Source organism: Coregonus lavaretus (genome assembly GCF_964263955.1).
Source record: "Coregonus lavaretus genome assembly, chromosome: 12".
NCBI lineage: Eukaryota > Metazoa > Chordata > Actinopteri > Salmoniformes > Salmonidae > Coregonus > Coregonus lavaretus.
In genome coordinates, this window is record NC_139999.1 from 30,621,721 (window position 1) to 30,640,107 (window position 18,387).

Here is an 18,387-nt window from a genome sequence, read left to right on the forward strand (position 1 = left end):
AGGAAAGATGAACGCAGCAAAGTACAGAGAGATCATTGATGGAAACTTGCTCCAGTGTGCTCAGAACCTCAGACTGGGGCGAAGGTTCACCTTCCAACAGGACAACGACCCTAAGCACACAGCCAAGACAACGCAGGAGTGGCTTCGGGACAAGTCTCTGAATGTCCTTGAGTGGCCCAGCCAGAGCCCGGACTTGAACCCGATCTAACATCTCTGGAGAGATGTGAAAATAGCTGTGCAGCGACGCTCCCCATCCAAACTGATAGAGCTTGAGAGGATCTGCAGAGAAGAATGCGAGAAACTCCCCAAATACAGGTGTGCCAAGCTTGTAGCATCCTACCCAAGAAGACTCGAGGCTGTAATCGCTGCCAAAGGTGCTTCAACAAAGTACTGAGTACATTTATTTGTGTAGATTGATTAGGATTATTTATTTTTTAATCCATTTTAGAATAAGGCTGTAACGTAACAAAATGTCGAAAAAGTCAAGGGGTCTGAGTACTTTCCGAATGCACAGTATATTCAGTCAGTTGGGAACGACCTGGAAATGTGGCTCAACATTTGTGTATCTTCTAAACATACACCTTGTGGCACACTATAAGCTTGGGCTTATCACTAGCCACAGTCCCACTACATTCTGCAGGCCTACAACTTTCCCACACCACTCTACCACAGTACATATCTAAATGTGAGTTTCCTTCCAGTCACTTCTCTTATGGTTTACCCATGTGTGATTCCAGTGTAAGGATGCAATGTGGGGGTCATTATAGCAGAACAGCAGCGTGAACATGAGCAGTGTGGTTTCTCTCATTTCCTGTTATGAGAGCGAGTCAGAAGTAACAGTTACTGAATTCAAAGAAGACAGACGTTGAGACGCGATAGAGAGACAACAGGCTGCTAGGTTCATTGAATGTATTCAGGTTTGTTTTTGCTACTCCTATGATCACACTCACAAGGCTTCATCTGTGGAGGAAATGTTTTGTGATTTTGTCATGTATCAGCCTCATGAGGGGATTCCTTATGTTGTGAGTGATCCGTCTCTCAGCTTTAAGTCAGCAGCCTTCTCGTACATTGAGATAGCACACTACAGCTAGTTTCTGCTTATGGCGAAGCATTACTCATGCTTCACATACATAAAGTAGGACTTTATACCGCAGGTGTTTGAATGTCAGGCTTCATTTCTTTAATTTAATTCATACTGAAAGTCATTCTTGCTTTCCTAATTTATCTCGGCTCAAAGCTGAATGCAATGCATCCTGTTTTGACACACCCATAACCAATCGTGCTTTCTTTGAAGAATCTGATGGACTGATACTAATGTCTTAATCTGAATCCTGCAGTTAAAGTTCAGCTACCAAAATGGAGATCCAAAAAGACCTCAAGAGGAGACGACCTCGGATGGAGAGTTACGACCAAAAGCTGGAACAGCGGGCAGCAAAACATGAGTTCTTGAGAGATCGCAACAATGTGACGACATGTCGCAGCCCAGGACACAAGCTGGAGGCCGACTGGAAGAGTGAGATGCAGCAGAAAAGACAGATGGAGTTCCAGAGAAGGAGACAGTTTGTCCAGGCTGCCACTCCTCAGGCTGATGAAAAGGAGTCAAATAAGGAGACCAAAGTCACGATGAGGACCAACAGGCAGAGAGTGCCTCTTATCCACAGACAGTCCCTTATATCAGCAGAGACACTGGGGATCACCTGGCCAGACGTACACTCCATCAGGAAGGTAAGGACATGACCTGTATAACATAATAATACACATTACCTGTGTGACATAATAATACACATTACCTGTATGACATAATAATACACATTACCTGTATGACATTGTGTTATTATATGTCTGTTATACGCAAAAACTGGAATATTCGGTTTTGTCAAACACAAAAGTGGTGTGTGACAGTTGAAAAAACTGTTTCATCAGGCATCGTGGATCACCTCACCACCACAGCAAGGGACAGGAGGTACAAACAAAACAGGGGAGCTTCACTCTGACTTCTCACAGACATTCCCTCACACTTCACAGCAGCCTACACTAAGGAAGTGTATGGATATCAGAGATAGAGGTGAAATATAGAACTCACTGGGGCTCCTTATTTTGGTATTTAAATTTCAACATACTTTTCTAATTTTGAGTTTGTTGGTGAACTTCATTATCTTCCTCTCTCCCTGTTAGTAGTTCAACGGGAGAAGAGTGGCCTGGTAAGCAATCAGCTCCAACAGAGGAATGCTTGCTGTCAGACAGAGTAAGTACAGTAAGTGACTGACCTTAACATGAAGACACTGATCTGTTGAACTGCTTATCTGTCATGTATAACACTTTGACCACTGACCCCCACTCCCTTCCTATCATTCACAGGCATGGCTATATCACCGTGAATGAGGCAGTAAGTAACTCTGATGTACTAGATCTCTGTAATGTTTTGGGTAGATTCAATATATTTTTCTCATTCAAATCTGAGCCACAGCAATGAGTCACAGTTTCCATGTACATAATCATTCATCATTCTGACAGAAGACATCACTATCAGTTGTGTTGCGTAGCAACGTACAGTTGATATTATGATATTTGAACTGTTGTGGGTGTGTGACATACATAGTTCACCACCCATAATAACAATGTACTGTACAGTATATGATGTCCCTCCTTGCACGTTAGGAATATATTTTATGCCTATTGTGATAACGCTCTCAATCTCTCTCTGTCTCTCTCTTCGTCTCGCTCTCTGTCCTCTATGTAGGACCTCCTTCAACTCTCAGAGTATCTACAGGTGTGTAATCCTGCTCTGCTGACTCCTTAGATTACTGCAAAGAAGCTACCGTATTTGAATCTATAATGATAATCCATATCATTGAGACATGCCTTTTAGTCAGAACCTCAACCTCACTTGTATTATGGTGTATCTCTTTCCATAGGAGGCTCTGTGGCGAGAAGATTCTCTGAAACAGAAGCTGGCTCTACTGCAGCACACCACCTCTACTATACTGCTCTCACATGACAATGTCTGGAAGGTTAGAACCTGGATCTCTTATACACTGATGTGATGTCCACAAATGTCCCTCTACCTTTGCCCATATCTCAATCATACTCATGTATGCACACTGAATTACTGTATTTCTGTACCATACTCTGTTTCATGAAGGGACTGCCATGTAGTTTTGACAGTGGGTTGATGTTCTGAGCAACTGCTGTATTGTGACATAGGGTCCTTGGGGTGTCTGGTCCATCACTTCTCTAAATGAGGTAATACTGTGTTTGGTTCAGTGATCTAGTTTAAGACAGGCTGTGGTTTCAGAGACGAGTTCACAGTGTTTCCACCATCATTCTACTGGAGGAGCTGTGGTCTACCCTGCATCCTGTCACTGAGAAGCTGAGCGAGAAACACGAGAAATGTACAGAGACAAATGAAATGGCACAGGAACCGTTTACCACCGTCTGCCAGTTGCTATCTGCTTTTCTGTCTTTCTACCTCACTGTCAGTATGTCTCATCTCTCTCACACGTCTCATCTTTCTCTACCCTCACAGATCTGTTGTAAAGAGGACACGATGAAGGGAAAGATTGGGGCACTAGAGTCACAGCTGAAGATCTGTGTACAGGTGTGTTCAAGAACACTGTCTGTACCTATATGACTTACAGTATGGATGCTCATACAAAATCACCACCAGGCTGAAACCACAAAGAGCAATCATCATTATGCTGACTCATTCTCCTCTCTTTCTCTCAGAGGCTGTCTAGGGATGGAGCCAAGATGCTGCTGCTACAGTCGGAGCAGCAGAGACAGGAGGTGGAGGAGATGGCCGTGGCCGCGCTCCAGAGGGTCACTGACCAGACGACCAAGGCCCAGGAGAGGGCTCACAGCCTGGAGGTAAGGGGTCAGACAGGGCTGCACTCTGGATCACGCAAAATAGCACTGTGTTCTATTACAGTCAATGATTAATTCAATGTATGTGATTCGATTTGAGAAATTTGATTTGACTGTCTTAGGACAGTTTCACTGTGTGTGTATTTTGTGTGTCCACCAGATGGCACTGCAGACAGCCCAGGTTCAGTCATCACAGTGGAGAGAGCGCTATGAGGAGGAGAGGATCAAATGCACCCAAATGAGGAAGTCTCTGGTGCAGAACATTGACCATATAAACCTGTTACAGAGCCAGCTCGAGGTACACACACACATATATATATTTATATGTATTTCTGGATTGAATGGGATCCTATGGGCAAATGACATAATACAATAATATATGCCTATAAAGTATCTAAATATGTGAGATAAGAACCAAAAGCTGTCTTGGGACATCAAACAATATTACAGGTAAGTGTGAAAACATGTCAAAATGGGAGATATCCTCCTTTAAGTGGCGGGGTTGCTCTTTGCTGAAACAAACTCAAAATTATGGCTTTAAGTAAATTAAATGGGGTTTATCCCCCCTTTATTTCTTGACAAACCTTACTTAATCAAACAACTGATATTTAAAAAGTTATAGATTACTTATCCTAGTAAATAAGTTCCCAGCATAGCACACCCATTGACTATACATTAGAATTAGCTTATGATCAGCAAGACAAAGGAGCTGATCGTGGACTACAGGAAAAGGTGGGCCGAACAGGCCCCCATTAACATCGACGGGGCTGTAGTGGAGCCGGTCGAGAGTTTCAAGTTCCTTGGTGACCACATCACCAAAGAAACTATCATGGTCCAAAAACACCAAGACAGTTGTGAAGAGGGCACGACAACACCTTTTCCCCCTCAGGAGACTGAAAATATTTGGCTTGGGTCCCCAGATCCTCAAAAAGTTATACAGCTGCACCATCGAGAGCATCCTGACCGGTTGCATCACCGCCTGGTATGACAACTGCTCGGCATCCGACCGTAAGGCTCTACAGAGGGTAGTGCGTACGGCCCAGTACATCACCAAGTCATAGAATGTTCTCTCTGCTGCCGCACGGCAAGCGGTACCGAAGCGCCAAGTCTAGGTCCAAAAGGCTCCTTAACAGCTTCTACCCCCAAGCCATAAGACTGCTGAACAATTAATCAAATGGCCACCCGGACTATTTACATTAACACCCCCCCCCCCCCCCCCCCCCCCCCTTGTTTTTACACTGCTACTACTCGCTGTTTATTATCTGTGCATAGTCACTCTACCCCTACCTACATGTACAAATTACCTCAACTAACCTGTACCCCCGCACATTGACTCGGTACCGGTAACCCCTGTATATAGCCTCGTCATTGTAATTTATTGTGTTACCTTTTATTTTATTTTTTACTTTAGTTTATTTAGTAAATATAAATAAAAAATAAAAAACTCTATTTCTTGAACTGCATTGTTGGTTAAGGGCCTTGTAAGTAAGCATTTCACGGTAAGGTCTACACCTGTAGTATTCGGCGCATGTGACAAATAAAATTTGATTTGATTATCATTACCGATATTAAGGTTCTCATTACCGAAACGGACCTAAAAATAACGTGGTAATGAGAAATGTATGTTTCGTTAATGAGAGGCCCTTAGCTTAATCTGCAAATAATAGGAGACAGACAAGTATGCAAACAATTGACCTCATCACTGAAGCCTATTCATGCCGCCATGGTTATAAGGTAATGGCTCTCTAAATTTGTAATAGCAGAATGCACAAGGTGCAATTTTGAAATTGGTTAGTGCATCATCAGTTTTCCTCTTGTCATGTCAGTCATTGCATACCTTAGAGAGCTATTTATAACTTGTCAGAAATGTCCAGATCAACTAGCCCAAGTCAGCTAATGTTTTTAGCCCACAGATTTAGTTAAAAAACAATGCTTGTGCCCATAGAAATAGACGTGGGGGGCACGGGACGTTCCCATTGCTGGAAGGGGGGCCTGATTGAAAAGGTTTGGAAACCCCTGCTCTAGATGATGCATCATGGGTGGATTTAAAAACTACTTGGAGTTTTTACAGGAACTTAAAAAAGTGTTACGTAATGACAAATGTTCACAGACACTGTGTTTTTACGTAATAAATATTACAGTTGAATGTTATTATAGTTATAACTACTATATTATAGTTTAATATTATAGTTAAACTGGTATAGCATTTTTATTATTTATGTACACACATTTTTTGTGTTTTATTCAAATAAGTTGGGTTTTTCTAATGTCAAATTGCATAAAATTACACGAGAATTGAATCCGGACACATTTCGTTAATGATAATTTGGGGTGAAAATGTACAAAATTCAGGCGGAAATGTAACATATATTTAAAATAAGACACTGTGACATAAACTAGACATCTTAGTCTTTAGAATGATAGTTGATTTTTGCAGATGCATCATGGTTTTGTAACCCAATTTGCTACTGACATGGTTAAAACTGGTTTCAAGAGAATCACCCACGCACGCACACAGCACTGACCTGTTGTTAGAGTGACATAAGATATCTACATACCATCATATATTTCCCTTTGCATCCATCCAGAGAGTGATGGGACAGGAGGAAACTCTGAAGAGCCAGTTGCTGCAGCACCAACACACTGAGGCTGAGCTCCACCTCAAGATCAGCCTTCTAGAGGATAACCTGCACAGCTGCAGGACACAACAAGACACATGGCGACAGCAGCAGCAAGACACCAAGAAACAGCAGGAGATTGTCAAAGGACGGCAACAGGACTCCATAGGTGTAGTATATTAAATACCCACTAGCAGATAAAACTGTTGGATTGTGTTACTGTAGTAGTAGTAGGTCAAGGAATGTTTGAACTGCTATTTTGACCATTATATTTATTGGTCTGTAAATGTGTTGACCTCATCACTAGAGCATCCCTTAGATGAGCAGTTTCATCCAGCCATGTCACACCACAGCAACAAGAAGCAAAGCATGATGGAAGCCAACGTCCATAGGCGAGAGGTCTGGATATGTCTACAATTCCCTTTCTCATCTTAGTAATGTCAAACCCAGAGCACCATCATAGCATTTAAGTCAATTTCTGTCCCCACTGTCTTCATACTGTATGTCTCCAACATGTTTATTGGCTATGCTTGATTTTTGTCCTATATTAACTTGATACTGATGGAATCTTTATTTTTTCCACCAAGAGACGCTGTTGTCCCTGGTTTATCCTGCTGTCTCTGTTCCTGGTAGTCACGGTGGTGGCCATTTTGACGTTGTTATTGGCCGATATCCCCACAACAAGGAATCAGCTGTGGGACCTTTACCAAGTACTACAAGAACACACAGAGAAGTATCTCTATGACATTACCACAGCATTGCTATAGGCCCATATGACAAGACCTGGGAACTGGACAAACCACTGAAGAACGTGCTCTGAGGGTTTTGGGAAATATGTTTATTGCATTTTACTTGTAATGTTTTCTGTATAGCGCAGTCAACATTATAGCGAAGGATATCTATCATCCATTGAAAATGTCATCTTGAAGTAAATGTGTATTTCTAATGCGTTGTATGGTTACTGCATCATGTTCATGCATACGTGTTTCATCCTTTCATAATAATCAAATACATATAGCCTCAGTATAGCTGACACACTTGCCACTTTTATAACTGAACAGTAAAACTGACATAAAATACCATTGAATAAAAACACTTGCAGGAATATGGTATGACTTTTTGTCAATTTGAATCAAACCCTTTTTCATTACTGAATACATTTAATTGCTGATTCGCCTCATTTAAAAAAAATTGCTGATCACTTGCCTAGTTATGGACATTTTTATAATTAAAAAAATACAATACAAATCATTAGGAGGATAAAAGTTATTGAAAAATGAAATGCTATCTAACCACAAGACTAAATTTTGTCCAAAAAGTGCAGTGACACCCCTTATACTAATTTCATGGACCAAAACAAAAGGTTTAAATTCCATAAAATTATAAATATTTTGGTGAAAAGGTCTAACAGAAAATAAACAATCCATTTGGTTTACCAAATCATCTACTGTTACCTGATCTTATCCACTAGTATTAGCATAAAAAAACAAGTAAAGGGTATAGGATACTGTTCACATACCTAGCAGGAACAGTTAGAATGGATCTCAGCAGTCATGATGAGATACAAACGTATAATAACCACTTGAGTAATCATAAAAGTTCACATAATAGATTAACCACTTGCTTGTTTTTTCTCCAAAAGAAAAAATATCTAAATATCTTGCTTTAGCACTGAAACGTCAGAGATATTCTTCATGGGTTAAAAACAGGTAGCAGACATAACAATGACATGGACAAAGCTTGATCACTGACTGGTATTGTGTAACTGGGGTACAGGGTTATGCCTGTAACTCATTGACTATGTTCAATGTTGCCTTGCCATCCAATGCTCCTCTAGTTCTGTCCATATAGAGTACAAGGCCCTGGGGCTTTACAACTGCAGACAGACACTATCACACCATGTTTTACTGACTGCCACAGTAGTAGTCTTACAATGCCTGTTAGCAGCATTTACCACAATATATACACATGGCCCCTCTCAGCTAACATTATAGCAAAATAACGAAAAAAGGCTATATTGAAGCGATCCCTCTCCTTTTTCCTATTCTGATGAACATGCCTTTATAAACATAAGTACTAGTTTGCTGACTACAGGTCCCCTCATGGCCCAGTAGTAGAGAGGCAGCAGTAAGAAGACAGTGTCCAGACAGAGCTGTGTATGAGACTGACTGGCCTTTTTAGGGCTGTGGTGGACTGGGCTGCTTCACTGGGCGTGCAGGGCCTGCGGCAGGCTCATGCCAGCCCCCGGGGACAGAGCCTGAGGCCAGCCCTCCTGGCCCTGGTGGGTCTGCAACAGGCGGTACAGCTGCTTCAGGTGGGTCACGATGTTATCCTTGATGTCCGGGATGGAGATCTGCAGGCGCACACTGCCACTGTCGAAGGAGCGCATGCAGTCGCCTGAGAACATCTCAGTGATCATACGTGCTACCACAGGGATGATCTGGAGGGGAGCAGAGGGCCAAATAAGTGGCTGTTACAGTGAAGGGACTCAACAGCAAAACACACATGCTTGAGGGTCAATGCAACACATTTTAAAATGATGAAAAACGAATGTTTCATTAGTTTTCTATGAATCATTGCATGAAACATCTTGATACAAAGACTGTCTCATACCTGCACCATGATGAGCTTCCTCTCCCTGGGTCTGCTGTCAGGCCACTCCTCTCCAAAGCACAGGTTGATGTCGAACTGAGGAGGGCTGGCCGACTGGCCCCTCTGATGGGCTATTACACCTGCACACGTCAAATATAAACCTATCACAATCATATCACATAGCAAATCACTCTCACAGCTTACACTGAGTGTACAAAACATTAGGAACATCTTCCTAATATTGAGTTGCACCCCCTTTTGCCCTCAGAACAGACTCAATTCGTCGGTGCATGGACTCTACAAGGTGTCGAAAGCGTTCCACAGGGATGCTGGCCCATGTTGACTCCAATGCTTCCCAAAGTTGAGTCAAGTTGGCTGGATGTCCTTTGGGTGGAGGACCATTCTTGATACACACAGCAGCATTGCAGTTCTTGACACCAGTGCGACTGGCACCTACTACCATACCCCATTCAAAGGCACTTCAATCTTTTGTCTTTCCCATTCGCCCTCTGAATGGCACACATACACAATCCTTGTCTCAAGGCTTAAAAATCCTTCTTTAACTGGTCCCCTCCCCTTCAGCTACACTGATTGAAGCGGATTTAACAAGTGACATCAATAAGGGATCATAGCTTTCACCTGGTCAGTCTGTCATGGAAAGAGCAGGTGTTCCTAATGTTTAGTACATTCACTGTACATGCAATAACAGCTACAGTAAATGCCATATTATCACACTATCACAATACCTCCTAAGGGCACAGCCTAATATATATATATATATATATATATAATATATCGATAAGCAAGAAGCTGTGCCAAGAGTAGTACAAAACATTGTTGCTGTAGGAAGGTTAGAGTCTGTCTATGCTAAAAGGGTCAGTAGGATCGGAGTCAGTACTTACCGCTGAGAAAGGACTCCAGACAGAACAGCTTGATCTTCCTCTGCCTCTCTATGAGGTTGGGTGCATTGGGGTTGGGTGCACAGGGGCCTGACCAGTACACCTTGCACTGGCAGAGGCGGACGGCATAGATGTCATGGCCGCTGACCTCCAGGATGAGGCCTCGGTCCATGACGTCCAGTAGGCGGTTGGTGAAGACCCTCTGCTTGTCATTGGCGATGTGCTCGGTAGAGGGGAACCTCAGCTGCTCCAGGCTGATAGGGCCAAACAGCTCCTCCTGGTTGACCATGGGGCCCAGGTCCCCGTAAAACAGCCTGCAGCCCTGGGGGTTACTGACCGTCATGGCTGGACACACCTCCTTACCCCGATACTGGAACTGCACCTCCAGGTCTGTCACTGAGGGAGAAAGAGAGACATCAGTTGGTCTGTACGGGCAAACTCCTGTGATACTGTATACAATCAATGTATGCAGCCCTATATTTACCTAATGGAGGAGTTTGTCTGTGTAGTAGTGTACTCACTGGGCAAGGAGCTGATCCACATCTCTGGGGAGGCGAACATCATGTCAGGCATGGGAGGGGAAGGCATGTCAAGTGGAGGAGGGGGCGCCATCTCCAGAGGGGAAGGCTGCATCTCCACATCCAAAGGCTCCTCTTTGGGCCATGGCTTAACCTCCTCTTTGGGCCACTCTTCAACTGATGGGGGGCAGCTAGGTGGGCAGCTGGGGGGGTGGAGGGGCGATACTGACCCAGGAGGAGACCACATTAGAGCGGGGCTGGTGCCTGGTCGGTCACAGGGAAACACAAAGCATGATTAGATGCCGTGCCAAAAACAATACTTGGATATTGATATCAAAACTGGTGGAAGTCAGACAAAAGGGCACTAGGCAGTTGTTTTTGGATAAGGCAACTTGGAAAACATTATCTGGAGGCTAGATCTGAACTGTTGTGTGGTTTAGGACAAATGACTTGGTAAACATCAGAGAAAAACAGTATTAGTGAGGGACAAATAAGCGAGATAAGAGATATTTGACATGACTAACCGTTGGATGTTGGATAAGGAGGGAGGGGCTCTGGAGTACCTGGTTCATCTTCATCACCGTCATTCGGCGTCCAGGACCCAGAATCTGAGGATCCTGATGAAAGAGAAGAAGAGAAAATGAAAAGAGAGCAAGGGGTTCCAAAACCCAAGCTATGCTTCAAAGCTGCTACCAAACCATCATTGTTGTTAAACTGTAATTGAAAAAAATATTTGTATGTCATCCATGGCCAGTTACCTGGGTTACTGAGGGGCTGTGGGATGTCACAGACGTCATAGATCTTCAGGGGGTTCATGGGGACTTCTTTGGTGCCATCGTAGACAAGGTTGAACTCTCTGCTCTTGTTGAGGGCACAGCGGAGCTGGGCTTTCCACTTGGCAGGGTCAGGGTCATCAATACCCTCCTGGAACTTTCCTGTCTCCACCGCCCAGGCCTGGTACAGGGAGAGAGGGTACAGATGAAGAATACATTTTAAGTCATGTTTTTTTCGGTAGATCTCGGCCTGCATTTTGACTCAGAAAGTGATCTCGGCTCAGAAAAGGTTGGTGACCACTGATCTACATGTATTGTTTCATAAGCTGTAACAGATATGTGCTTTACTCACCTTAAAGATGGTGTTCTCTTCCTCGTGCTGGGGGGTGTGGCGCGTAGCGTGTTTCCAGGGGATCCTGAAACGCTTGTTGTCACGATCGATCCACACCAGGCCTGGGTAGAGCCCACTGTCCACCTGGGCCACTAGCCAGGGCTTGAGCCGAACACGCCGCGGGGTCACCGCCATGCTTACTGTCTGGGGAGGGGGCCACTATGGGAGGGTTAGATATCTACTACCCATATGGTACACTTATGTTGATGTCCTGACCAAGATATCTCAAAACACTTCAGTTCTACTAGAAACACTGTACTAAGAAAACAGTGAGTTGTATGGGCATGATGTAGCTGGCACGCTATCAAGATTCCAAACAGACTTGGACCACTAAGTGCATAATTATGGTTGGTTTTATGATACTCCTGGTGTATCTGCAGGACATGGTTGTTACACAGGTCAGTTGAGTATGGAAATAAAACCATGTCCAATGTTGCTACATTAATTTATCCCAAAATCATAACCATAAAGTTAAATTCTTCCCACCAATCCAATAGGATAGGCTACAGACTTTTGTTGTGATAAACTTTTGACTTTTGTTGATGCTTAGTTACAACCCCTCGCTCGTACTGTAAATTTGAGCAACATATGAAAGACCAGTATATAGGCTACTTCTTCACGGAGATATTGTTAGTAATGACTTCTAATAACCATCTAGTTACGAACTTTAAACTATTTCGAGGTTGCAAACTAACTAAATGTAGGCGACCGCTGCGAAACTTACCTGCAGTTGAATGTAACCAGGAAGTAGGCTACTTTCTATCCGGGAGAAAATAGAACCTCAATCAATCTTCAGGAAAATGTTATTCTCCAAAACGTTGGAACATGTATGTCCTTAGCAATCCGGGTAAAAAAAAGACTGTATAAATCACATATACTTCTTATCATGGGAGAACAATTCTGATAATCTTGTCCACATCAGTTTATGCCACCCCCTTTCCTCTCCCTTCCCGAAACTCAGGTAGAGCCGTGACGTCACACACGTTTCATTCTTGGCACCCGGCACACCTTTCCAGCTGGTGAAAAAAACCCAGTTTACTTTCGGTGGAGCCTTCTTGTGACCATGACGACCAAATGACTCACAATATCTATGTTAGAATGTTGCCATAGGATCTTTAAATTAGCCACATAAAAACCATTAAGACTATTATGCTATAAATTATGTAAACAAATGTGTTTGTTGTTTTCAAAAGCAATTTGAAATAAGCAGTTTGGAGTGCAGTCAGTCATCCTATTATAGCCTAATTAAAATATGTTAATATACATTGTCATTGTAACACGTACATTATGATCATTTCTACTGTACACTCTTGTTAATGGTGCAGTCACACCCAGAAACTGCACACGGGCCTTTTTCCAATGTGTGCGTGCTAGAAGTCCCCACCGCACCAGCCGCTCTTGTCTTGAGGACTTCCCTGAAGTTTCCCAGTTTCATTACGTGTGAATTTATTTATAGGCCAGTGAGATCAGATAGCCTGTGTGTGAGAGAGAGTTTTCAGGATTTAAGACTGATGGTCAATTGAAAAATCATTATTAGCAGAGAACACATTTTTACTTGTTGCCATTCACTTGAAAATAAGTGTTCTTTACTTTAATCAAATCAAAGTCTATAAAATAAAAAAATATTGTCAGTGTTTTGCTATTTAACTTTAGATGTTGTCATTACAGTGGTCTCAACCAATGACTGATAGGCTACATTGCTTCATATTTCAGGGTAGGCAGGTATCTTAGTGGGTAAGAGCGTTGTGTCAGTAACCGAAAGGTTGCTGGTTCTAATCGCCGAGCCGACTAGGTGAAAAATCTGTCGATGTGCCCTTAAGCAAGGCACTTATCCCTAATTGCTCCTGTAAGTCACTCTGGATAAGAGCGTCTGCTAAATGACGTAAATGTAGGCGTGATCTAGGGAGGCAGGTGAGGGACATCCCTGTAAATCCATGTTTTTGATGTTGCTCCGCACAGAGTCTCAAAGCTCCTGTCTCTCTGTAATGCATTGAAATGGCCAAACAAGCAACAGATTGTTCAGGGCCAGAACATTTCACTGACATCATAGGCAATTGAGCTGGGCCTCTAAACCACGTCTATTGTGTACTTTAGAATTTGAGATGGTGATACAGAAAGGGGGAAAAAAATGTGACAGTGTAATCTCACCGAAACAGTGTAAGACAGTGGCAGAGTGAAGCATGGGAACCAAATATTGGATTGTGTCTCTATTAAGAAACAGGCTACTTGTTGTCATAAAAAAACATCTCCAGACTATGCAAACACATTTGATCTAGATTACTGATGAAGTCAAGTCACTGAAGCCACTCACACAGTATGTCTGTTTTATTTCAGAGGTAGAATCAGAGAATACCTCATGGATGCAATCACTCCAGACAACAGAATTGTACAAATAGATGTATCATACACACATATGATATGCTTGTTCATAGTCAAAATGTAATATTAGTTATTTACTTCTGATTGGTAAAGCAGTGCTGCACATACAAACCATATATACAAGCAAGTGCACTTAAATTGGACATGGATGAGTACCCCATTATTGCAAAAGTTGTGTAGGGTCCACTGTACATGAAATGAGAGGCAGTCATTCCTGTATGCAACATTTCGATACGCCCATGTAGGATAACCAGTTCAGCTCATGAAACAGACAAATTTAAAAAAAACAAATCTCTCTCTCTCTCTCTCTCTCTCTCTCTCGGCGACATGGAGTTAAGATTCCTGCTGCGGCCGGGTGTTCAGTGGAAGAATGTAGCTTGGCAGTGGGTGCTATTATTGGGTATGATAGCATCAAATCAGCCTCAAGGATGAATAGCGCTGTAGTGATATTTTTAGATTCCATTGAAAAGGTGAATATGATAGTTGAGAGTGGTGTTGTGTTGCGGGAGACGCAGACGCCGGTATTTCCGCTTATGAATCCGGCGAAGAAAGTTATACTTTCTAACGTACCACCATTTCTTAGAGATGAAGTGTTGGAGCGAGAGTTATCTCGTCATGGTCAAATTGTATCAACAATAAAGAAGGTTCTTTTTGGATGCAAATCTCCGTTGCTGAAACATGTCGTGTCTCATAGGAGACAAGTGCATATGATTTTAAAAAAGGACATTGATGAACTGAATTTAGCATTCAGTTTTAAGATTGATGGATTTGATTATGTTTTCTACGCTTCTACTGAATCAATGAAATGCTTTGGCTGTGGAAGAGAGGGGCATTTGGTGCGTAATTGTCCCGAGAATGAGCGCGCAGATTCTGGTAGCAGCTCTAGTGCTGGTGCAGCTAATGCACCACCGCGAAGGGATGAACATGCTAAGGGTGCGGGTGCTGGGGAAGGGAGGAGGTGGGCAGATGTGGTAGGAAAAGTAGGAGAGGAAGGCAGTGTGGATACGGGGGCAATGGTGGTAGATCAGAACAAAGAAGGAGGGGAAAAAGTCGGTGAGATTGCGACTGCCGTTGCTGAGGTGGTGCTGGAAAATGAAATTGGAGGTCAGGAGGAGATTGAAATAATGGAAAAGGAAGCCGCTGTTTTCAAAGTACCGAGGAGTAAGAGGAAGAATGTAAGGGGTGGTGAAGGGTCTAATTCCAAGAGAAAGGTAGAGATTGATAAATCAGTTGAAGATAAACCGGTTGTAGAGATGGTGGAGTTTTCTTCTGGGGAGGATAGCGAGAGTGAGTCATCTGATGCGTCACAACAAAATAGTGAGATAAATGGGGTGGAAGGGAGGTATGGGATTGAGAAAGTACGTCAATTTCTGAAGTTGACAAAAGGGAAGAAATATATGCAGGATTATAATGTAACAGATTTTTTCCCTGAAAGTGAATTGTTTATTGAATCAGCAAAGTTTCTGATGTCAAAAATAACAGGGGGAGGTTTGACAAGCCCTGAAATTGCTAGACTCAAGAAAGTGGTCACGAGAGTGATAAGTGATGCAAATTCTAAAGAAAATGAAAGAGTTCAGTCGCAGCCTTAACTCTGTAAAGAGATGTGGTTTCTGTGTCTTCCTCTGTATTTTTTTTTCATCCATGAGCAGTTTTAAGATTTCTTCTTTAAACGTAAACGGGGCAAGAGACGTTAAAAAAAGAGCCATAGTGTATGAGTTAATTAGGGGAAAGGGAAGTGACATACATTTTCTACAAGAAACGCATAGTAATTTGGAAAATGAAGTTGTGGCAACAGGAGTGGGGGGGGGACAGTGGTGTGTAGTCATAAAGACTCAAAAAGTGGGGGTGTGGCCATCTTGTTCTCAAAAGGGTTTTTGCCTTTGTCATATGAGGTTGAAGAGGTAGTTGAGGGGAGGTTATTAAAAGTTAGAGCAAGGTATGAAAACATCACTATGTGTCTGATAAATGTATATGCCCCAGTGGTGGCAGTTGAGAGGGTATGTTTTTTAGAGACATTATCAAATACCATTGAGAAATGTAATAATGAAGATTATTTATTTATTGCTGGGGATTTTAACTGTACAGTCAGTGATTTAGATAGAAATCACAAAGAACCTCATATAGCCTCAAGGACTTTTTTAAAACGCCTCATTGTAACACATGAACTGTGTGATATTTGGCGGAGTCAACATGGAGGCACGAGACAGTACACCTGGGCGCATGTGAGAGAGAACACCATCTCTATGGCCAGGTTAGATAGGTTTTATTGTTTTGAGCATCAATCTCAGGTCTGTAAATCAAGTGTGATAACCCCAGTGGGATTTTCTGATCATTGTTTAATAACAGAGGTGGTGTTCATTAACGATGTAAAACCCAAAAGCGCATATTGGCATTTTAATATAACTTTATTGAGTGATGCTCACTTCAGGAAATGTTTTAGTTTTTTCTGGGAGAGGTGGAGGTCTCAAAAGGCCAGTTTTGTATCCCTTCAACAGTGGTGGGATATAGGGAAAATCCAGATTCAACAATTATGTAATCAATACACAAGGAATGTCACCAGGGATATCACCAAATCAATGAAAGCCCTAGAGACTGAAATAGTGGAACTCATGACGTTGGTTGAGACCACAGGAGATCGAGGCCATACTCAGGCCCTCAAGAGGAAAAAAGCTACATTGGCAGACCTGCTGGGTATCAGAGCACAGGGGGCATTGGTGAGAAGTAAGTTTCAGGGAATCTCTGAAATGGATGCCTCATCCAAATTTTTCTTTGGTTTAGAGAAAAAGAATGGACAAAGAAAAATTATTCATTGTCTCAAATCAGCTGTTGGACAGGAGCTCACTAGCCCTAGTGAAATTAGAAAGAGGGCAGTAGAGTTCTATGCTGAGCTCTACAAGTGTGAGTACAAAGAGGATAAAACAGTGACACAGCAGTTCCTTGATGGGCTCCCACAGGTGGCTGCAGAAGCTCAGGTTGAGCTAGAGCAACCATTGTCTTTGCAGGAGCTATACACTTCATTAAAAGGCATGGAAAATGGAAGGGCACCAGGCATTGATGGGCTTCCCGTTGACTTTTTAAAGTCTTTTTGGGCTATGTTGGGAGAGGATTGGCTAGCAGTAGTTAATGATAGTTTAACCGGAGGGTTACTACCAATAAGCTGCAGAAGGGCTGTCCTCACCCTACTGCCCAAAAAGGGTGACCCTAGGGAGGTGAAGAACTGGAGGCCGGTGGCTCTATTGTGCACTGATTATAAGATCCTGTCCAAGGCTTTGTCCAACAGGCTGAGGGAGGTGATGGGGCAAATCATACATACGGACCAGTCCTACTGTGTTCCTGGCAGGCAGATAGGGGATAACATTTCTCTGATTCGTGATTTTTTGGACGTCTCTAGGGCTATTGGGTTGGATGCTGGTCTAATTTCAATTGATCAGGAAAAGGCATTTGACCGAGTTGAACATCAATACTTATGGCACACTTTTGAGGCGTTTGGGTTCAGCTCTGGTTTTATTGCCATGATAAAGGTGATATATGGTGACATTGAAAGTGTATTGAAAGTTAACGGTGGTTTGAGTGCTCCTTTTAAAGTGTGTAGAGGTATTAGGCAGGGATGTTCTTTGTCGGGAATGTTATATGCCATTGCTATAGAGCCACTACTAAATAGCATTAGAAGTCGCATTGAAGGGGTGTACCTTTCAGAGGATATTCCTCCTATTCGTCTCTCAGCCTATGCTGATGATGTAGTTGTTTTAGTGAAAAATCAAGCGGAGGTGGATAGTTTGAGTCTAATGGTTGACCGTTTTAGGGGAATATCCTCTGCAAAGGTAAATTGGGAAAAAAGTTGTGCTTTACAGATTGGAGAATGGTATGGAGGGATCATGGCTTTGCCAGGGGGGCTGGAATGGTGTAAGGGAGGTTTTAAGTATCTTGGAGTGTACATAGGAGATGAGGGGACAATGGAAAAAAATTGGATTGGGGTGGTTGAAATGGTGGAAGGAAGGATGAGGAGATGGCGTTGGTTGTTATCGCGTATGTCATATAGGGGGCGCACTATTATAGTTAACAATGTGATTGCCTCTGCACTGTGGCATCGGTTGTCAGTTTTAGAGCCACCATCTGGCCTTCTGGCTAAGATACAGGCAATTATTGTGGATTTTTTTTGGGATAAATATCACTGGGTTCCACAAAGTGTTTTGTATTTGTCAAAAGAGGAGGGGGGACAAGGTCTTGTACATCTTGCTAGTAGGGCTGCTGCTTTCCGGTTTCAGTTTATTCAAAGGTTGCTTTATGGACCGGAAAATGTGGTTTGGAGAGGGGTGGCAGGTCTTGTATTACAGCAGGTTGGGGGATTAGGTT

General features: G+C 42.8%; 2 protein-coding genes across 6 annotated transcripts; one reads left to right on the top strand and one right to left on the bottom strand.

Annotated features, from left to right (window-relative positions):
* Window positions 1-854: 854 nt before the first annotated feature.
* Window positions 855-7,577, top strand: LOC311138771 (TRAF3-interacting JNK-activating modulator-like). 2 transcript variants are annotated; one of them, XM_084173589.1, is made up of 13 exons: window positions 855-917; window positions 1,338-1,725; window positions 1,924-2,065; window positions 2,176-2,245; window positions 2,359-2,386; window positions 2,741-2,770; window positions 2,916-3,011; window positions 3,527-3,598; window positions 3,727-3,867; window positions 4,025-4,162; window positions 6,453-6,651; window positions 6,790-6,881; window positions 7,070-7,577. In XM_084173589.1, exons 2-13 carry the CDS (start codon window positions 1,357-1,359, stop codon window positions 7,247-7,249), a joined length of 1,557 nt encoding a protein of 518 aa, XP_084029715.1. In that variant the 5' UTR covers window positions 855-917; window positions 1,338-1,356; the 3' UTR covers window positions 7,250-7,577. The 2 variants fall into 2 exon arrangements, with proteins under 2 accessions (XP_084029715.1, XP_084029716.1); XM_084173590.1 differs by lacking the exon at window positions 855-917 and adding an exon at window positions 936-1,022.
* A 96-nt stretch (window positions 7,578-7,673) lies between these two features.
* Window positions 7,674-12,598, bottom strand: LOC311138772 (interferon regulatory factor 6-like). Of its 4 annotated transcripts, none has more exons than XM_084173591.1 (8): window positions 12,380-12,598; window positions 11,617-11,814; window positions 11,250-11,445; window positions 11,016-11,108; window positions 10,495-10,755; window positions 9,977-10,369; window positions 9,096-9,214; window positions 7,674-8,922 (listed from the first exon to the last, which is right to left on the bottom strand). In XM_084173591.1, the coding sequence occupies exons 2-8, from the start codon at window positions 11,788-11,790 to the stop codon at window positions 8,686-8,688; spliced, it is 1,473 nt and encodes a 490-aa protein (XP_084029717.1). In that variant the 5' UTR covers window positions 11,791-11,814; window positions 12,380-12,598; the 3' UTR covers window positions 7,674-8,685. The 4 variants fall into 4 exon arrangements, with proteins under 4 accessions (XP_084029717.1, XP_084029718.1, XP_084029719.1 ...); XM_084173592.1 differs by having other exon boundaries at window positions 11,617-11,799; window positions 12,380-12,566; XM_084173593.1 differs by having other exon boundaries at window positions 11,055-11,108; window positions 12,380-12,543.
* Window positions 12,599-18,387: the final 5,789 nt, after the last annotated feature.

Coding starts and splice junctions, on each gene's coding strand:
- LOC311138771 (XM_084173589.1), top strand. CDS start 1,357: ATGGAGATCCAAAAAGACCTCAAGAGGAGACGACCTCGGATGGAGAGT. Junction 3,012..3,526: donor CACATGACAATGTCTGGAAG/GTTAGAACCTGG, acceptor CTACCCTCACAG/ATCTGTTGTAAAGAGGACAC. Junction 4,163..6,452: donor TGTTACAGAGCCAGCTCGAG/GTACACACACAC, acceptor GCATCCATCCAG/AGAGTGATGGGACAGGAGGA.
- LOC311138772 (XM_084173591.1), bottom strand. CDS start 11,790: ATGGCGGTGACCCCGCGGCGTGTTCGGCTCAAGCCCTGGCTAGTGGCC. Junction 11,109..11,249: donor ACAGCCCCTCAGTAACCCAG/GTAACTGGCCAT, acceptor CTCTTTCATCAG/GATCCTCAGATTCTGGGTCC. Junction 9,215..9,976: donor TCTGGAGTCCTTTCTCAGCG/GTAAGTACTGAC, acceptor TGACGTGTGCAG/GTGTAATAGCCCATCAGAGG.